General features: G+C 44.5%; 1 protein-coding gene across 1 annotated transcript in view; it reads right to left on the bottom strand.

The window, feature by feature from the left end:
- AARS2 (alanyl-tRNA synthetase 2, mitochondrial) overlaps positions 1–20,283 on the bottom strand; it is a 180,252-nt gene that overhangs the window by 34,868 nt on the left and 125,101 nt on the right. Inside the window, exons 15-16 of the mRNA XM_053712708.1 lie at positions 11,704–11,841; positions 7,068–7,177 (exon numbers count right to left, since the gene is read on the bottom strand). Coding sequence (XP_053568683.1) covers positions 7,068–7,177; positions 11,704–11,841 — 248 coding nt within the window. The remainder of the gene's footprint in view (positions 1–7,067; positions 7,178–11,703; positions 11,842–20,283) is intronic.

Below are 20,283 nucleotides of genomic sequence, written 5' to 3'. Positions count from 1 at the left end.
ATAATAACACTGTCTAATAAATATACATTGCACAGTACAGTTACATATATAATAACACTGTCTAATAAATATACATTACACAGTACAGTTACGCTCATAATAACCCTGACTAATAAATATACCTTACACAGTACAGTTACATACATACTAACACTGTCTAATAAATATACATTACACAGTATAGTTACACTCATGATAACCCTATCTAATAAATATACATTACACAGTACAGTTACACACATAATAACACTATTATTAAATATACATTACATAGTACAGTTACACTAAAAATAACACTGTCTATTAAATATACAGTACAGTTACACTTATAATAACACTATCTAATTACAATACATTACACAGTACAGTTACACTGATAATAACACTATCTAATAAATATACATTACACAGTACAGTTACACACATAACACTATCTGTTAAATGGTCCTCCCAGGTGTCGCTCTAGACCGCAATATTGTCTAAGTATGCGCAGGCATAATCCTGGAGGCCATCCAGAAGGTGATCAACCATCCTCTGGAAGGTTGGCAGAGAATCTTCATGCCAAAACGGCATGACCTTAAACTGGTGTAGGCCGAAGGGGGTGATGAACGCCGACTTTGTAATGGACTCCGGGTCCAGGGGGATCTGCCAGTACCCCTTACAAAGGTCTAGGGTGGTCAGGAAGTTGCTGCGGGTGATGCGATCTAGAAGGTCATCCACCTGGAGCATCAGTTGTGGTTAGGTCATTGAGCCTACGGTAGTCTATGCAGAACCGGGTGGTCCCGTTTGGGTACAAGTACCACCGGGGATGCCCAGGGGCTGTTGGATGGTTCAATAACACCCATGTCCAGCATCTCCCTGCGCTTGCTGCGCATATTTTTCCTAACTGCCTCAGGGACCTGGTACGCTGGCTGTTGCAGGGGCACCTGTCCCAGGGTCTCCACTCTGCACTGCTACCGTGGTGTACCCAGAGGTAGTGGAGAACATGTCTCGCCGGTTCCTGGTTCCCTAGCACCTGTTTGACTTGCTCCCTCTGCCTATTCCCTAGCCTCTCATCTAACTGTATGTCACCCATGCCTGGGGGCATTCTATTTTGCCCGGGGAGCTCCGGCATGGGAAGACTCTGAGTCCTCCATGGCCGGGGCACATATGGCAGCTACGTCCTTTGCCCTTTCCTGGTATGCCTTCAGCATGTTCACATGAAAGGTCCAGCGGACCCGGTCATCTGAGCATTTGGCTACCAGATAGGTCATGTCATTCAGCTGTTCTACCACTCGATAGGGTCCCTGCCAGGAAGCCTGTAGATTGTCTGTTTTGACAGGCTTCAGGGCCAGGACCTTCTGCCCAACTTCTAGAATCCGATTACGAGCATTGCGGTCGTACCACCGCTTATACCTACCTTGAGCAACCTGAAGGTTCTCTTGCACCCTCTCGGCGAGGTCCTTCAGTCGGTCTCTGAATTCTAGGACGTACCCCACAATGGAGGGTCCTTCCTCCCCCACCAATCCTTCCCAGTGGGCTCTCAATAGGTCTAGGGGCCCCCTCACCCTCAGGCCATATACTAATTCAAAGGGGGAGAACCCAGTAGATTCCTGGGGCACCTCTCGGTATGCAAACAGGAGGTGTTGCAGGTATCTTTCCCAGTGGTCCCCTGTCTTGCCTACTCTCTTGCAAACATCATAGGTCCTGCAGTACTGCCGAACATCCCCTGTAACCCCTGGCCAAAAGAAGGTCTGAGTCAGTCGGTAATGTGCCCTAGTGACTCCTAGATGTCCTGCTAGGGGAATGTCATGCCCTATATGCAGCAGGTCGCACAAATATTTCTGCAGTACCACCAGCTGGACGCTTGGGCAACTGCCCTCTTCCTCACTCAGTGACCCTGTATAGGAGCCCTCTCTCCCACTCAAAACAGTCCCCCTTCTGGGCCCCCCGGGATCAGTCCCTACCCGGGCATGGTAAGGGGCTAGAGTCGGGTCTCTCAATGTCTCCTGGGCGAAGTCAGTGGGGGACGCCCAGGGGATCTGGTCGGTGGTAAGGGTAGGAGTCAGGGCAGAATGGCTTATCTGGGTCCCCAGATCGAGTGTGGTGTCCTGCCGTCTGACTTGCTGGTGGGTGGTGACAGGGCAAGCATCCGGGGGGCTGTCCCATACAAAAGAGGAAGCAAGGTGTGCCAGGTTGTTTCCTTAAAAGACCTCCGCGGGCAAATGGTTCATAACTTCTACTACCACAGCACGGGAGTCGGCACCCCAATCCAGATGCACCCGTGCAGTAGGGATCCGGAGCACCGTACCTCCAGCCAAACGAACTGCAAGGGACTTCCCTGTTTGGTTGGAATTGGTGACCGTGTGTGGCTGGACAAGGGTAACAGTTGCCCCACTGTGTCGTAATCTCTGGGCCAGCCAGCCATTGATCCAGACGACCTGGCGGTGGTGCAGGCAGTTGTCTCCGGTGGCGGAGTCCACCTCATGTAGGACCCCGACCTCTTCCTCTGCCCATTTAGCATAATCCGCAGGGCCCTCTGAGTCCAAACAGTGGGTGGTGGCCTCCAGCCGCGGGTCCTTGTCCACTGAGCCTGAGGGGGATTCTTGGGCTTCTCCACCACCGGGCAGTGCATTTGGATATGACCCATCTGACTGCATCCAAAGCACCTCCGGTCCCGGAGGGGTGGGCAGGCGCTGGTTGGGTCTGAGGGGGGGGTGAATCAGTGTGTCCACTCTGTGAAAGGCTGCACCTCTTGTATCTTTAGTCCCCGGAACTTCAGCCTGTGAGCCTCCGGCATGAGACCAATTCTCCTGAGGGAACAGTGTTGAAAGCCTCTAGGGCTCGTCCGAACAGCTTTCTGAACAGGAGGGTGACTCGGTCAGTATTGGCAACACCCTGCAACTCGCACTGTGTCTTAAATTCTTGGAGGTAGCTGTCGATCCCCTCTTCATTGTCTTTGAAGGCTCGGAAAGCCTCATGGGGTACGGCTCCCCCCAAAGACTTTTGGACCTCTATCATTTTGAGTCGGGTGGTTTTGAATATTAGCCGAGTGATTACCTCCTCAGGTGAGACAGTCGCCACTGGAGCTCCCTCTGTACCTCGGACTTTACTGTCTCTGCCGTGGACACCTCACTGGGCCGCTCACTGCTCCGGTCACTATTGGACCCACCGGCCGGCTTGTTAGGCTGGTCGCCTTTCATTAGTTCGGCAATGATTGTGGCCTTGAACTTGTTGCTGGCAACTTTCCCCTGAACTTCCAGCAAGTCTTTCAGTGTATTCTTCCAGGGCCCAGTGTACTGCTGCTCCATCCGAAGAGGACTTCAGTTGGTGGCTTGGATGTTCCAGGTAGACGGAAGCATCCCACCGCTGCCAACCAAATGTGACGGACAATGGCTACCCCGACTGGGTAGCTCCGCCAGAAGTGTCCTTCCTATAACTGGAACATGCCGCTATGTAGCGGAGCAAAATAATTATAGCAGAGCCCACCCAAATAACCAGACAGAACCAGTATTCAGGGGAAACAAAGAACAACTTTATTGTGGAAACACACTGCTTATATACACAAACACATCTTGATAAGGAGACTTATTAGACCCCCAGATCTCCCGCCATTCCCGCCCCTCCAGACAGGCTGGCGCCCCCATAGCAGTTATAGTCCCATAGAGTCCCAGTGATATGGTTAATCTGGGGTGATCCCGGGGGAGCGCCAGGCACTTCCAGGGTGTCGTTGGAAAGTTCTCGGACCCCAGATGCCACAGTGACATGATCTGTTGCTGGGGGCCGGAGCTACGGGTGATCATACAACGGGAAAGCCATGGGAAGGAGGAGTTGTAGTTCCCAAAGGAGCTCCCCTCCGGCAATCACCCCACCTCTTGCCCGCCCTAGGGGTTACCAATCCCCAAAAGAGTGGAGCTCTGGGGTGAAGGCCCACTGGAGTGGCCTGGGGTAAAGGTCAGCGGGTATTCAGGGAGGCGCGGCTGGCCAGTAGTTCCAGGACCCCGGCCAGCCGGAAAGGGGTTAGGCAGTCAGAGATCAGCTCTTCTATGAGGAGGTACAGATCACAAAACAAATAAAACCAAACTTCTAGGAGATCACAAATGCTCTGAAAGGTCCAAATCCAGTGAGAAATCGCAGGGGGCTAGGTAGTAGGGGGTGGGGATTTAACCTTGGCAGCCTGGTATCTGTGACTACCCACAACGCAAAGTATTAACCTAATAACTAAGCGCCCTAACCTAACACCCCAATTAAAATACACTTCCTAAAAAAAAATAAAAAATAACATTACATAAAATAAAAAAAACACTAACATTACATAAAAAAATAACATTACAAAAAAATTAAAGTTAAACAGCTCTTTTGCCCTGGGAAAAAAACAAAGTACCCTAATCAAATCAGCCAATAGGATTCAAGCAGTTCTCATCCTATTTTCAGCCAAAAGGAATGCGGCAGACAATCGCAAGAAGAGGACCTCCGTGTCGGATAACCGCACCGCCTCCGCGCCACCGGGATGAAGATGGAAGATGGTCCCACAATGGATGAAGGTGGAGCCGCCTGGATGAAGACCTTTCACCGCAGGGAAGAAGATGGATAGGGTTGGCTGTTTAGGTGTTAATCTGTTAATTAGGTGTTGCGTTGTTGGGGGATGACGGTTTAGAGGTTAATACATTTTATTACAAATTGCGATTTCGGGGGTTGGCAGATTAGGGGTTAATAAGTTTATATAGTAGTTTGAATTGTTGGTGGTTGGCAGTTTAGAGGTTAATACATTTTTTTTACACATTGCAATGTGGGGGGTTGGTGGATTGGGGTTAATATGTTTATTAGGTAGTTTGAGATGTGGGGGGTTGACGGATTAGGGGTCAATATGTTTATTAGATAGTTTGCTATTTGGGGGGTTGGCGGATTAGGGGTTAATATGTTTATTAGGTAGTTTGCGATGTGGGGGTTTGGCGGATATGGGGTCAAAATGCTTATTAAGTAGTTTGCTATCTGGGGGTTGGCGGATTAGGGGTTAATACTTTTATTAGTTATTGCGATGCAGGGAGATGGCGGATTAGGGGTGGATATTGCACATGCGTTGTTTGTTAAGGCTTCCAGGGAGTTACGGTACTTTTATACTCAGCGCAAGGCTTGCTGTGCCTGCCTATGTGTGTCAAGGTGAAAATGGAGTAAAATGTCTCCATTCTGCGCGCGTAAGTCCTTGCGCTGAATATATGATACCGACAGCCAACACTGGTTCTATGTTAGTTTATAGGAGAAAAAACTGCGGGCGACGTGTAAAATATATGTGCGTAACTGCTGCATCGTATATGTGATCACTCGATTTGACTAAACATTGTTGACGCCGGGTTTTGCAGCTGTCGCCACATATGTGATCACGCCCATATATGATCACAATCTACCGACCACAAGTTTGTGACTAAATATCTACAAAATAGACACTTGATAAATGCTCCCACAGATTGAATGATAACGCACAGCGGATAAATGATAACACACAGCAGATAAATTAGAACACACAGCGGATAAATTATAACGCACAGCGGATAAATGATAACACACAGCGGATAAATCATAACGCACAGCGGATAAATGATAACTATTTCAGACTCTCTTCTTCACATGCTTTTATGTCAACTGAATTGACCCAAAAGATAGTGAACACATCATCACAATTAATTACATGTAAATAGACAGAGAAACCACAGTTGTGACCTACAGAGAGAGGAGAGCGTGACCTACAGAGAGAGGAGAGCGTGACCTACAGAGAGAGGAGAGCGTGACCTACAGAGAGAGAAGAGCGTGACCTACAGAGAGAGAAGAGCGTGACCTACAGAGAGAGAAGAGCGTGACCTACAGAGAGAGGAGAGCGTGACCTACAGAGAGAGGAGAGCGTGACCTACAGAGAGAGAAGAGCGTGACCTACAGAGAGAGGAGAGCGTGACCTACAGAGAGAGGAGAGCGTGACCTACAGAGAGAGAAGAGCGTGACCTACAGAGAGAGGAGAGCGTGACCTACAGAGAGAGGAGAGCGTGACCTACAGAGAGAGAAGAGCGTGACCTACAGAGAGAGGAGAGCGTGACCTACAGAGAGAGGAGAGCGTGACCTACAGAGAGAGGAGAGTGTGACCTACAGAGAGAGGAGAGCGTGACCTACAGAGAGAGAAGAGCGTGACCTACAGAGAGAGGAGAGCATGACCTACAGAGAGAGGAGAGCGTGACCTACAGAGAGAGGAGAGCGTGACCTACAGAGAGAGGAGAGCGTGACCTACAGAGAGAGGAGAGCGTGACCTACAGAGAGAGGAGAGCGTGACCTACAGAGAGAGAAGAGCGTGACCTACAGAGAGAGGAGAGCGTGACCTACAGAGAGAGGAGAGCGTGACCTACAGAGAGAGGAGAGCGTGACCTACAGAGAGAGGAGAGCGTGACCTACAGAGAGAGGAGAGCGTGACCTACAGAGAGAGGAGAGCGTGACCTACAGAGAGAGGAGAGCGTGACCTACAGAGAGAGGAGAGCGTGACCTACAGAGAGAGGAGAGCGTGACCTACAGAGAGAGAAGAGCGTGACCTACAGAGAGAGGAGAGCGTGACCTACAGAGAGAGGAGAGCGTGACCTACAGAGAGAGGAGAGCGTGACCTACAGAGAGAGGAGAGCGTGACCTACAGAGAGAGGAGAGCGTCAGGAGAGGACAGCAGAATAAGGATGAGTAGCATGGTAACGTGGTGAGAGCAGCTGTACTTTTCATGCATTTATTTGTTTTTCAGTGATCCACAGCCATTAACAGTTGTAAACAGTGCCGTTGTTGAGAAATGAAGATCAGACATTAAGGAAGTTATCAAGTTCAGCTGTTTCTGACTCTGTAAAATTGTGATTGTTTGATTTAAAACAAAAAGCATCTAATCTGGTTCTTCCGATATCAAATGTGAATCTCAGAAAGATCCGAATTAACAGCGGTATTATAAAAATGATATTATGATCTGTGTGTACTGCTTCTATCACATAAGGCTCAGACATGTTTGTTCAGCAGATAATAAACCACCTGCTACTTACATATTAGCACTATCAGTAAAACATTAAAGGCCTTACGTGCCACAGCAGAGCTCCACTGAAGTGTGCAAGGCAGCATGGGAACCAGGATCCAACGCAGCGTCTACAGAAGCCCCAACTGAGACCATACGCACGGGGTCTGGGTACGCCTGGCAAGCAGCGGGAAGGGGGAGAGACAATGATAGAGGGGTTAAGAAATGAGGACAAACACAAAGAAAAAAAGAACAGAAATTGGAAAATTAAAGGAAATTATGGACAATGACAAAAAAACTTTCTATGGTTCTTATCTGCTGTCAAAATCTTTGTTTCTTTGCTTATAACTATAGAATTATAGCAATGGAGCTTAGCATCTAAGCAAAGTGATGGGCAGGGACCCAAGTACACCCACTCACAAGTGTTAATGCCGTGCTGCTCTCCTTTCTCTCTTATACTAACATTACACAGTAAAGCTTTCAATAACACTTCTATACATTATTAAAGGGGCAGTCTACATGAAAATTGTTATTGTTTAAAAAGACAATGACTTTATTACCCATCTGCCAGTTTTGCATAACCAACACTGTAATATTAATATACTTTGTACCTCTATGATTACCTGCATCTAAGCCTCTGCAGTCTACCCCTTATCTCAGCGCGTTTTACAATCTTGTATTTTAGTCAATCAGTGTCGGCTCTTGCATAACCATTATCATTCTCCACAGGAGTGAGCACAATGTTATCTATATGGCACACATGAACTAGCACTGTCTGGCTGTAGTGCAAGATTTAAAAGTCTAAATTAAAAAAAAAACACTGAGATAAGGGGCAGCTGCAGGGGCTTAGACACAGGCAAACTTAGAGGTTATAAAGTATATTAATATAACAACGCACAGCTGTGTGTGGGTAGTAAAAGGTGTCATCTATCTTTTTAAACTACTTACTTTAAAGGGACACTAAACCCACATTCTGTTCTTTCATGATTCAGACAGAGCAGCAATTTTAAGCAACTTTCTAATTTACTCCTATTATCAATTTTTCTTCGTTTTCTTGCTATCTTTATTTAAAAAGCAGGAATGTGATGCATAGGAGCCGGCCCATTTTTGGTTGAGAACATGGATTATGCTTGCTTATTGGTGGGCAAATGTAAGCCTCCAATAAGCAAGCGCTATCCATGGTGCTGAACCTAAAATAGGCTGGCTGCTTAGACTTAAATTCCTGCTTTTAAAAACTAAATTTATGCTTACCTGATAAATGACTTTCTTTTACGATATGACGAATCCACGGATTTCATCCTTTCTTGTGGGATATTAACCTCCTGCTAACAGGAAGTGGCAAAGAGCACCACAGCAGAGCTGTATATATAGCCCCTCCCCTTCCCCTCCACCTTCAGTCATTCGGCCGAAGGTATAGGAAGAGAAAAAGGAAAGGCTAAAAGGTGCAGAGGTGACTGAAGTTTACAAAAAATATAAAGAAAACTGTCTTAAAAAGAACAGGGTGGGCCATGGACTCGTCATATTGTAAAAGAAAGTAATTTATCAGGTAAGCATAAATTTAGTTTTCTTTTACAAAGATATGACGAGTCCACGGATTTCATCCTTACTTGTGGGAAACCAATACCAAAGCAATAGGACACGGATGAAAGGGAGGGACAAGACAGGAACCTAAACAGAAGGCACCACTGCTTGAAGAACCTTCCTCCCAAAAATAGCCTCAGAAGAAGCAAAAAATATCAAATTTGTAAAATTTGTAAAAAGTCTGAAGGGACGACCAAGTCGCAGCCTTACAAATCTGTTCAACAGATGCATCGCTTTTAAAAGCCCATGTGGAAGCCACAGCCCTAGTAGAATGAGCCGTAATTCTTTCAGGAGGCTGCTGTCCAGCAGTCTCATATGCCAGGCGGATGATACTTCTCAGCCAAAAAGAAAGAGAGGTAGCCGTAGCTTTCTGACCCCTACACTTTCCAGAATAAACAATGAATAATGAAGATGATTAACAGAAATCCTTAGTTGCCTGTAAGTAAAACTTTAAGGCATGGACCACATCCAAATTATGCAACATACGCTCCTTCTTAGAAGAAGGATTAGGACACAAGGAAGGAACAACAATTTCCTGATTAATATTCTTATTTGAAACAACTTTACGTAACACCACCTTATCAGAATGAACAATGAGATAAGGGGAGTCACACTGTAGCGCTGAAAGTTCAGAAACTCTTCGAGCAGAAGAAATAGCAACTAAAAACAGAACTTTCCAGGATAACAATTTGATATCCATGGAATGCATGGGGTTCAAACGGAACCCCTTGAAGAACTCTAAGAACTAAATTCAAACTCCAGGGAGGAGTAATAACTAACACCTCACTTTACCATGTCTTGCTAGTATAACACAGGCAAAGAGAATGACTGAGGGTGGAGGGGAAGGGGAGGGGCTATATATACAGCTCTGCTGTGGTGCTCTTTGCCACTTCCTGTTAGCAGGAGGTTAATTTCCCACAAGTAAGGATGAAATCCGTGGACTCGTCATATCTTTGTAAAAGAAATAAAGATAGTAAGAGAACGAAGAAAAAATAATAATAGGAGTAAATTAGAAAGTTGCTTAAAATGTCATGCTCTATCTGAATCATGAAAGAAAAATGTGGGTTCAGTCTCCCTTTAAGTAAGAAATTAGCACACCAGGCCCATACTAACGTACTTTATCTACTTACCCTGTAATTGGTACGATAAAGAGCCCGATCACAAGTGAAGCACTATTTAACACTCCCATTTGAACGTTAACTCCGCTACAAGTAAGCTTTTTGCGTGCTTCGGGTTGCACTCATGTTATGAGTTAAAGTAAACTATTTTCTCTTGCGCGCTAGCAAGACAAGGGCAAAAAGCCGAACTTAGAATATTTCACGCGCAATAACCTATTCCTATGGAACAAAAAAAATTGGGGGGGGGGGGGGGAAACAGACACCCTACTCGCACGCAAACACAATCACATATTCTTAAAGGGACAGTCAAGTCCAAAAAAAACTTTCATTTTTCAAATAGGGCATGTAATTTTAAACAACTTTCCAATTTACTTTTATCAACAATTTTGTTGCGTTCTCTTGGTATTCTAGTTGAAAGCAAACCTAAGAAGGCACATATGATTTATGAATTTCTAAGCCCTTGAAGGCCGCCTCTATTTTATTTACTTTTCACAGCAGGGGAGAGCAAGCTCATGTAGGCCATATAGATAGCATTGTGATCACGCTCGTGGCTAGTGGCAGACACTGCACTAATTGGCTAAAATGCAAGTCAATAGATAATAACTAAAAGTCATGTGATTAGGGGCGGTCAGAAGATGCTTAGATACAAGTAAGTCACAGAAGTAAAAAGTATATTAATATAACAGTGTTGGTTTTGCAAAACTGGGGAATGGGTAATAAAGGGATTATCTATCTTTTTAAACAACAATTCTGGTGTTGACTGTCCCTTTAAGTGCACTAACCTGACATGAAAATATGAATATAGATTATAACATTTTGAGGGTTTTTGGCTGTTTTCTGGCAGATATGCCTTTTTCAACATTAGAATGATCACAATGAAAACGATAAAACCATTATCATATGTGATATTAGAAAAGTCACCCATACGATGCATAGACAGCATCAACCTCAGCCATTAATATCCACACAACCACAAGTTGACTTGATAAAATCCTCAACACCCCCATATTGACTGATAACATTCATCAGGTAAATGATAACGATAACTATATTAGTCACCTATTTACACATGCTCAGACCTGGAAAACAAGATGGCTCTGCCTACAGCAATAATGGCTATGGCCCTTTTTGATAATGATCAAATCGCAGCAAATCACAAACAAAACAGTTCAGCAATAATCACATAATTACTGTTAATTAAATGTAAAAAAAACGCTGCTATGCAAAACTATCAGCATCTGGGGGAAAAATTTAGCATTTTGGTTATGATGTCAATGTTTGTAATTGGCTGAGGACTCGATGTGCAGTGACGTCAGAGGCTGGTGAGGCAGTGGCTAGGATATGCCTTCATTCTTTAGATATCCTTTGTTGAAGAAATAGCAATGCACATGAGTGAGCCAATTACATGAGGTATCTATGTGCAGCCACCACTCAGCAGCTACTGAGCATATTTAGATATGATTTTCCACAAAGGATATCAAAAGAATGAAGAAAATTAGATATTAGATGTAAATTGGAAAGTTATTTAAAATTGCATGCTCTTTCTAAATCATGAAAGAAAACATATGGGTTTCCTGTCCATTTTAAATGGTGTCTTGGAAAACTGGTCAACTTAGTAAACATCTGATTTTGTGCCTCTCCATTGCACAACATGTAGCTGTAGGGGGAAAAATGCTTGGGGGAAAAAAATTGCAATATTTTTTTTATTTTTTTTTAAAGCCAATAAAAAAATATATATATTTTTGCCTATATGAGAGGTGAAGCCCTGCCTCACCTGCCTCTAGTGACTGCATGGCAGGGTTCAATTTAATGTAAAAAGAGCACAGATCGGCCATTTTGGGTTTGGATTTTTGTTGCGCAGTTGCAGCTAAATTACAGGAAAAAAACAAACAATAATAATACCATGGCATATAACCTTATCTATTTATAATTGTCAGACTTTAATTGTACAGGACATGCAGGTGTTTTTGTTATTAGAGACATCCTAGTAGGGTTTGCTTATACCTCATCCACAGTTCTGAGTCCTGGGACGCATTTGGCATCTCTGAGAGGGACCTGCGCAGTGTGGATCACATGGTCAGCCCTGATCAATTTGCTCAGTTCCTTCTCCACTTCCTGCAGTTGCTGGTTGCTAATGGGAGCCTGGACAGAAACATAAATAACTACAGTTTCATCCTTGCATCAGATTACTGTCCAAAACAAGGGGAATGGGGAGGATGTAGCACAATCATTTATATAAAAATTCAGCATCTTTCAATAACACAAACTGAAATACAGCAATAACTGACACAAATATATCTAAATATTTTTTTTTAATGCCAAATAATTCAAATACATAGAGTGTCAATTGCCAATATATTGTCACACAGCAAACACACACACATATGCACAGAAGGCACCCACACACACAGAAACATAGCATGTCCACACCCATATGCAAAGAAGGCACCCACACACACAGAAACATAGCATGTCCACACGCATATGCACAGAAGGCACCCACACACACAGAAACATAGCATGTCCACACGCATATGCACAGAAGGCACCCACACACACAGAAACATAGCATGTCCACACACATATGCACAGAAAACACACACACACAGAATGCACACACGCATATGCACAGAAAACACACACACACACACAGAATGCACACACGCATATGCAAAGAAAACACACACAGAATGCACACACGCATTTGCACAGAAAACACACACACACAGAAACAGCATGCACACACACACACAGAAACATAGCATGCACACACACATATGCACAGAAGGCACCCACAGAATGCACACACGCATATGCACAGAAAACACACACAGAATGCACACACGCATATGCACAGAAAACACACACACACAGAATGCACACACGCACACACGCACAAAAACATAATTTATGCTTACCTGATAAATTCCTTTCTTCTGTTGTGTGATCAGTCCACGGGTCATCATTACTTCTGGGATATAACTCCTCCCCAACAGGAAATGCAAGAGGATTCACCCAGCAGAGCTGCATATAGCTCCTCCCCTCTACGTCAGTCCCAGTCATTCGACCAAGAATCAACGAGAAAGGAGTAACCAAGGGTGAAGTGGTGACTGGAGTATAATTTAAAAGATATTTACCTGCCTTAAAACAGGGCGGGCCGTGGACTGATCACACAACAGAAGAAAGGAATTTATCAGGTAAGCATAAATTATGTTTTCTTCTGTTATGTGTGATCAGTCCACGGGTCATCATTACTTCTGGGATACCAATACCAAAGCAAAAGTACACGGATGACGGGAGGGATAGGCAGGCTCATTATACAGAAGGAACCACTGCCTGAAGAACCTTTCTCCCAAAAATAGCCTCCGAAGAAGCAAAAGTGTCAAATTTGTAAAATTTGGAAAAAGTATGAAGCGAAGACCAAGTTGCAGCCTTGCAAATCTGTTCAACAGAGGCCTCATTCTTAAAGGCCCAAGTGGAAGCCACAGCTCTAGTGGAGTGAGCTGTAATTCTTTCAGGAGGCTGCTGTCCAGCAGTCTCATAGGCTAAACGTATTATGCTACGAAGCCAAAAAGAGAGAGAGGTAGCAGAAGCTTTTTGACCTCTCCTCTGTCCAGAGTAAACGACAAACAAGGAAGAAGTTTGGCGAAAATCTTTAGTTGCCTGCAAGTAGAACTTGAGGGCACGAACTACATCCAGATTGTGTAAAAGACGTTCCTTCTTTGAGGAAGGATTTGGACACAAGGATGGGACAACAATCTCTTGATTGATGTTCCTGTTAGTGACTACCTTAGGTAAGAACCCAGGTTTAGTACGCAGAACTACCTTGTCTGAGTGAAAAATCAGATAAGGGGAATCACAATGTAAGGCTGATAACTCAGAGACTCTTCGAGCCGAGGAAATAGCCATTAAAAACAGAACTTTCCAAGATAACAATTTTATATCAATGGAATGAAGGGGTTCAAACGGAACACCCTGTAAAACGTTAAGAACTAAGTTTAAACTCCATGGTGGAGCAACAGCTTTAAACACAGGCTTGATCCTAGCTAAAGCCTGACAAAAGGACTGGACGTCTGGATTTTCTGACAGACGTCTGTGTAACAAGATGGACAGAGCTGAAATCTGTCCCTTTAATGAACTAGCTGATAAACCCTTTTCTAAACCTTCTTGTAGAAAAGACAATATCCTAGCGATCCTAACCTTACTCCAGGAGTAACCTTTGGATTCGCACCAGTATAGGTATTTCCGCCATATTTTACGGTAAATCCTTCTGGTAACAGGCTTCCTAGCCTGAATCAGGGTATCAATAACCGACTCAGAAAAACCACGTTTTGATAAAATCAAGCGTTCAATTTCCAAGCAGTCAGCTTCAGAGAAGTTAGATTTTGATGTTTGAATGGACCCTGTATCAGAAGGTCCTGTCTTAGAGGTAGAGACCAAGGCGGACAGGATGACATGTCCACTAGATCTGCATACCAAGTCCTGCGTGGCCAAGCAGGTGCTATTAGAATTACTGAAGCTCTCTCCTGTTTGATTTTGGCAATCAATCGAGGAAGCAGCGGGAAGGGTGGAAACACATAAGCCATCCTGAAGTTCCAAGGTGCTGTCAAAGCATCTATCAGAACTGCTCCCGGATCCCTGGATCTGGACCCGTAGCGAGGAAGTTTGGCGTTCTGGCGAGACGCCATGAGATCTATCTCTGGTTTGCCCCAACGTCGAAGTATTTGGGCAAAGACCTCCGGATGAAGTTCCCACTCCCCCGGATGAAAAGTCTGGCGACTCAAGAAATCCGCCTCCCAGTTCTCCACTCCCGGGATGTGGATTGCTGACAGGTGGCAAGAGTGAGACTCTGCCCAGCGAATTATCTTTGATACTTCCATCATTGCTAGGGAGCTTCTTGTCCCTCCCTGATGGTTGATGTAAGCTACAGTCGTGATGTTGTCCGACTGAAACCTGATGAACCCCCGAGTTGTTAACTGGGGCCAAGCCAGAAGGGCATTGAGAACTGCTCTCAATTCCAGAATGTTTATTGGTAGGAGACTCTCCTCCTGATTCCATAGTCCCTGAGCCTTCAGAGAATTCCAGACAGCGCCCCAACCTAGTAGGCTGGCGTCTGTTGTTACAATTGTCCAGTCTGGCCTGCTGAATGGCATCCCCCTGGACAGGTGTGGCCGATAAAGCCACCATAGAAGAGAATTTCTGGTCTCTTGATTCAGATTCAGAGTAGGGGACAAATCTGAGTAATCCCCATTCCACTGACTTAGCATGCATAATTGCAGCGGTCTGAGGTGTAGGCGTGCAAAAGGTACTATGTCCATTGCCGCTACCATTAAGCCGATCACCTCCATGCATTGAGCTACTGACGGGTGTTGAATGGAATGAAGGACGCGGCATGCATTTTGAAGTTTTGTTAACCTGTCTTCTGTCAGGTAAATCTTCATTTCTACAGAATCTATAAGAGTCCCCAAGAATGGAACTCTTGTGAGAGGAAAGAGAGAACTCTTCTTTTCGTTCACTTTCCATCCATGCGACCTTAGAAATGCCAGAACTAACTCTGTATGAGACTTGGCAGTTTGAAAGCTTGAAGCTTGTATTAGAATGTCGTCTAGGTACGGAGCTACCGAAATCCCTCGCGGTCTTAGTACCGCTAGAAGGGCACCCAGAACCTTTGTGAAGATTCTTGGAGCCGTAGCCAATCCGAATGGAAGAGCTACAAACTGGTAGTGCCTGTCTAAGAAGGCAAACCTTAGATACCGGTGATGATCTTTGTGGATCGGTATGTGAAGGTAAGCATCCTTTAAATCCACTGTGGTCATGTACTGACCCTCTTGGATCATGGGTAAGATTGTCCGAATAGTTTCCATTTTGAACGATGGAACTCTTAGGAATTTGTTTAGAGTCTTTAAATCTAAGATTGGCCTGAAAGTTCCCTCTTTTTTGGGAACCACAAACAGGTTTGAGTAGAACCCTTGTCCTTGTTCCGACCACGGAACCGGATGGATCACTCCCATTGTTAACAGATCTTGTACGCAGCGTAGAAACGCTTCTTTCTTTATCTGGTTTGTTGACAACCTTGACAGATGAAATCTCCCTCTTGGGGGAGATAATTTGAAGTCTAGAAGGTATCCCTGAGATATGATCTCTAGTGCCCAGGGATCCTGAACATCTCTTGCCCAGGCCTGGGCGAAGAGAGAGAGTCTGCCCCCTACTAGATCCGGTCCCGGATCGGGGGCTCTCGGTTCATGCTGTCTTTGGGGCAGCAGCAGGTTTCCTGGCCTGCTTGCTTTTGTTCCAGGACTGGTTAGGCTTCCAGCCTTGCCTGTAACGAGCAACAGCTCCTTCCTGTTTTGGTGCAGTGGAGGTTGATGCTGCTCCTGTCTTGAAATTCCGAAAGGGACGAAAATTAGACTGTCTAGCCTTAGCTTTGGCCTTGTCTTGAGGTAGGGCGTGGCCCTTACCTCCCGTAATGTCAGCGATAATTTCTTTCAAACCGGGCCCGAATAAGGACTGCCCCTTGAAAGGTATATTAAGTAATTTGGACTTAGAAGTAACATCAGCTGACCAGGATTTTAGCCACAGTGCCCTGCGTGCCTGTATGGCGAATCCTGAGTTCTTAGCCGTAAGTTTGGTTAAATGTACTACGGCCTCCGAAATGAAAGAATTAGCTAGTTTAAGGACTCTAAGCCTGTCCGTAATGTCGTCTAGCGTAGAGGAACTAAGGTTCTCTTCAAGCGACTCAATCCAAAATGCTGCCGCAGCCGTAATCGGCGCGATACATGCAAGGGGTTGTAATATAAAACCTTGTTGAACAAACATTTTCTTAAGGTAACCCTCTAATTTTTTATCCATTGGATCTGAGAAAGCACAGCTATCCTCCACCGGGATAGTGGTACGCTTAGCTAAAGTAGAAACTGCTCCCTCCACCTTGGGAACCGTTTGCCATAAGTCCCGAGTGGTGGCGTCTATTGGAAACATCTTTCTAAATATTGGAGGGGGTGAGAACGGCACACCGGGTCTATCCCACTCCTTAGTAACAATTTCAGTTAGTCTCTTAGGTATAGGAAAAACGTCAGTACTCGCCGGTACCGCAAAGTATTTATCCAACCTACACAGTTTCTCTGGTATTGCAACGGTGTTACAATCGTTGAGAGCTGCTAAGACCTCCCCTAGTAGTACACGGAGGTTCTCCAATTTAAATTTAAAATTTGAAATATCTGAGTCCAATCTGTTTGGATCAGAACCGTCACCCACAGAATGAAGCTCTCCGTCCTCATGCTCTGCGAGCTGTGACGCAGTATCAGACATGGCCCTAGCATTGTCAGCGCACTCTGTTCTCACCCCAGAGTGATCACGCTTGCCTCTTAGTTCTGGTAATTTAGACAAAACTTCAGTCATAACAGTAGCCATATCTTGTAATGTTATCTGTAATGGCCGCCCAGATGTACTAGGCGCCAAAATATCACGCACCTCCCGGGCGGGAGATGCAGGTACTGTCGCGTGAGGCGAGTTAGTCGGCATAACTCTCCCCTCGCTGTTTGGTGAAATTTGTTCACATTGTACAGATTGACTTTTATTTAAAGTAGCATCAATACAGTTAGTACATAAATTTCTATTGGGCTCCACCTTGGCATTGGAACAAATGACACAGATATCTTCCTCTGAGTCAGACATGTTTAACACACTAGCAAAAAAACTTACAACTTGGTTATAATCTTTTTTAGCAAAAAAACGCACTGTGCCTCAAAGAGGTATTAACGATTAAATGACAGTTGAAATAATGAACTGAAAAACAGTTATAGCATCAAACTTTAAAACAACACAACTTTTAGCAAAGGTTTGTTCCCATTAGTAAAAAACAACACTAATTAAATTTGTACATAAGAAAACAAAACAACGTTTTTTATTCACAGTCACTATAAGAATTCTCACAGCTCTGCTGAGAGAATTTACCTCCCTTCAAAGAAGTTTGAAGACCCCTGAGATCTGTCAGAGATGAACCGGATCATGCAGGAAATAAAAAGTAGCTGACTGGAATTTTTTGATGCGTAGCAAAGAGCGCCAAAAACGGCCCCTCCCTCTCCCACACAGCAGTGAAGAGAAACGAAACTGTCACAATTAAAGCAAAAAACTGCCAAGTGGAAAATAATGCCCAAATATTTATTCACACAGTACCTCAGCAATGTAAACGATTCTACATTCCAGCAAAAACGTTTAACATGAGAATAGTTATTAAAAGGATTAGTGACCTTTAACACAGTAGTTCCGGTGAAATACCATCCCCAGAATACTGAAGTGTATACATACATGTCATTTTAACGGTATGGCAGGCTTTTCTCATCAATTCCATTCAGAAAATAAAAACTGCCACATACCTCAATGCAGATTCATCTGCCCGCTGTCCCCTGATCTGAAGCCTTTACCTCCCTCAGATGGTCGAGAACAGCAATATGATCTTAACGACTCCGGTTAAAATCATAGTAAAAAATCTCTGTCAGATTCTTCCTCAAACTCTGCCAGAGAAGTAATAACACGCTCCGGTGCTATTTTAAAATAACAAACTTTTGATTGAAGTCATAAAAACTAAGTATAATCACCATAGTCCTCTCACACATCCTATCTAGTCGTTGGGTGCAAGAGAATGACTGGGACTGACGTAGAGGGGAGGAGCTATATGCAGCTCTGCTGGGTGAATCCTCTTGCATTTCCTGTTGGGGAGGAGTTATATCCCAGAAGTAATGATGACCCGTGGACTGATCACACATAACAGAAGAAAAACACACATACAGAAACATAGCATGCACACACATAGATATATAGCATGCACACACGCATATGCACAGAAAACACACACACAGATACATAGCATGCACACACACACAGATACATAGCATCACACGCATATGCACAGAATACACACACGCAGATACATAGCATGCACACACACACAGATACATAGCATCACACGCATATGCACAGAATACACACACGCAGATACATAGCATGCACACACGAATATGCACAGAATATACACACACAGCTACATAGCATGCACTCACACATATGCACAGAAATTACACACAGATACATAGCATGCACACACGCATATGCACAGAAAACACACACAGATACATAGCATGCACACACACATATGCACATAAGGCACACACACAGATACATAGCATGCACACACACATATGCACATAAGGCACACACACAGATACATAGCTTGCACACACAGATGCATAGCTTGCACACAAGCATATGCACATAAGGCACACACACAGATACATAGCCTGCACACACAGATACATAGCATGCACACACACATATGCACATAAGGCACACACACAGATACATAGCATGCACACACAGATACATAGCTTGCACACACGCATATGCACATAAGGCACACACACAGATACATAGCATGCACACACAGATACATAGCATGCACACACACATATGCACATAAGGCACACACACATATGCACATAAGGCACACACACATATGCACATAAGGCACACACACAGATACATAGCATGCACACACACATATGCACATAAGGCACACACACACAGATACATAGCATGCACACACACATATGCACATAAGGCACACACACAGATACATAGCATGCACACACAGATATGCACATAAGGCACACACACACAGATACATAGCATGCACACACAGATATGCACATAAGGCACACACACACAGATACATAGCATGCACACACAGATATGCACATAAGGCACACACACACAGATACTTAGCATGCACACACACACAGATACATAGCATGCACACACACACAGATACATAGCATGCACACACAGATATGCACATAAGGCACACACACACAGATACATAGCATGCACACACACATATGCACATAAGGCACACACACAGATACATAGCATGCACACACACATATGCACATAAGGCACACACACAGATACATAGCATGCACACACAGATACATAGCATGTACACACACATATGCACAGAAAACACACACACACACAGATACATAGCATGTACACACACATATGCACAGAAAACACACACACAGATACATAGCATGCACACACACATATGCACATAAGGCACACACACATATGCACATAAGGCACACACACAGATACATAGCATGCACACACACATATGCACATAAGGCACACACACACAGATACATAGCATGCACACACACATATGCACATAAGGCACACACACAGATACATAGCATGCACACACAGATATGCACATAAGGCACACACACACAGATACATAGCATGCACACACAGATATGCACATAAGGCACACACACACAGATACATAGCATGCACACACAGATATGCACATAAGGCACACACACACAGATACATAGCATGCACACACACACAGATACATAGCATGCACACACACACAGATACATAGCATGCACACACAGATATGCACATAAGGCACACACACACAGATACATAGCATGCACACACACATATGCGCACACACACAGATACATAGCATGCACACACACACACATATGCACATAAGGCACACACACAGATACATAGCATGCA

The sequence above is a fragment of the Bombina bombina genome, chromosome 4 (assembly GCF_027579735.1).
Source record: "Bombina bombina isolate aBomBom1 chromosome 4, aBomBom1.pri, whole genome shotgun sequence".
Lineage (NCBI taxonomy): Eukaryota > Metazoa > Chordata > Amphibia > Anura > Bombinatoridae > Bombina > Bombina bombina.
The sequence above is the reverse complement of the archived record's forward strand: the minus strand, read 5'-3'. Positions and strand labels throughout refer to the sequence as shown.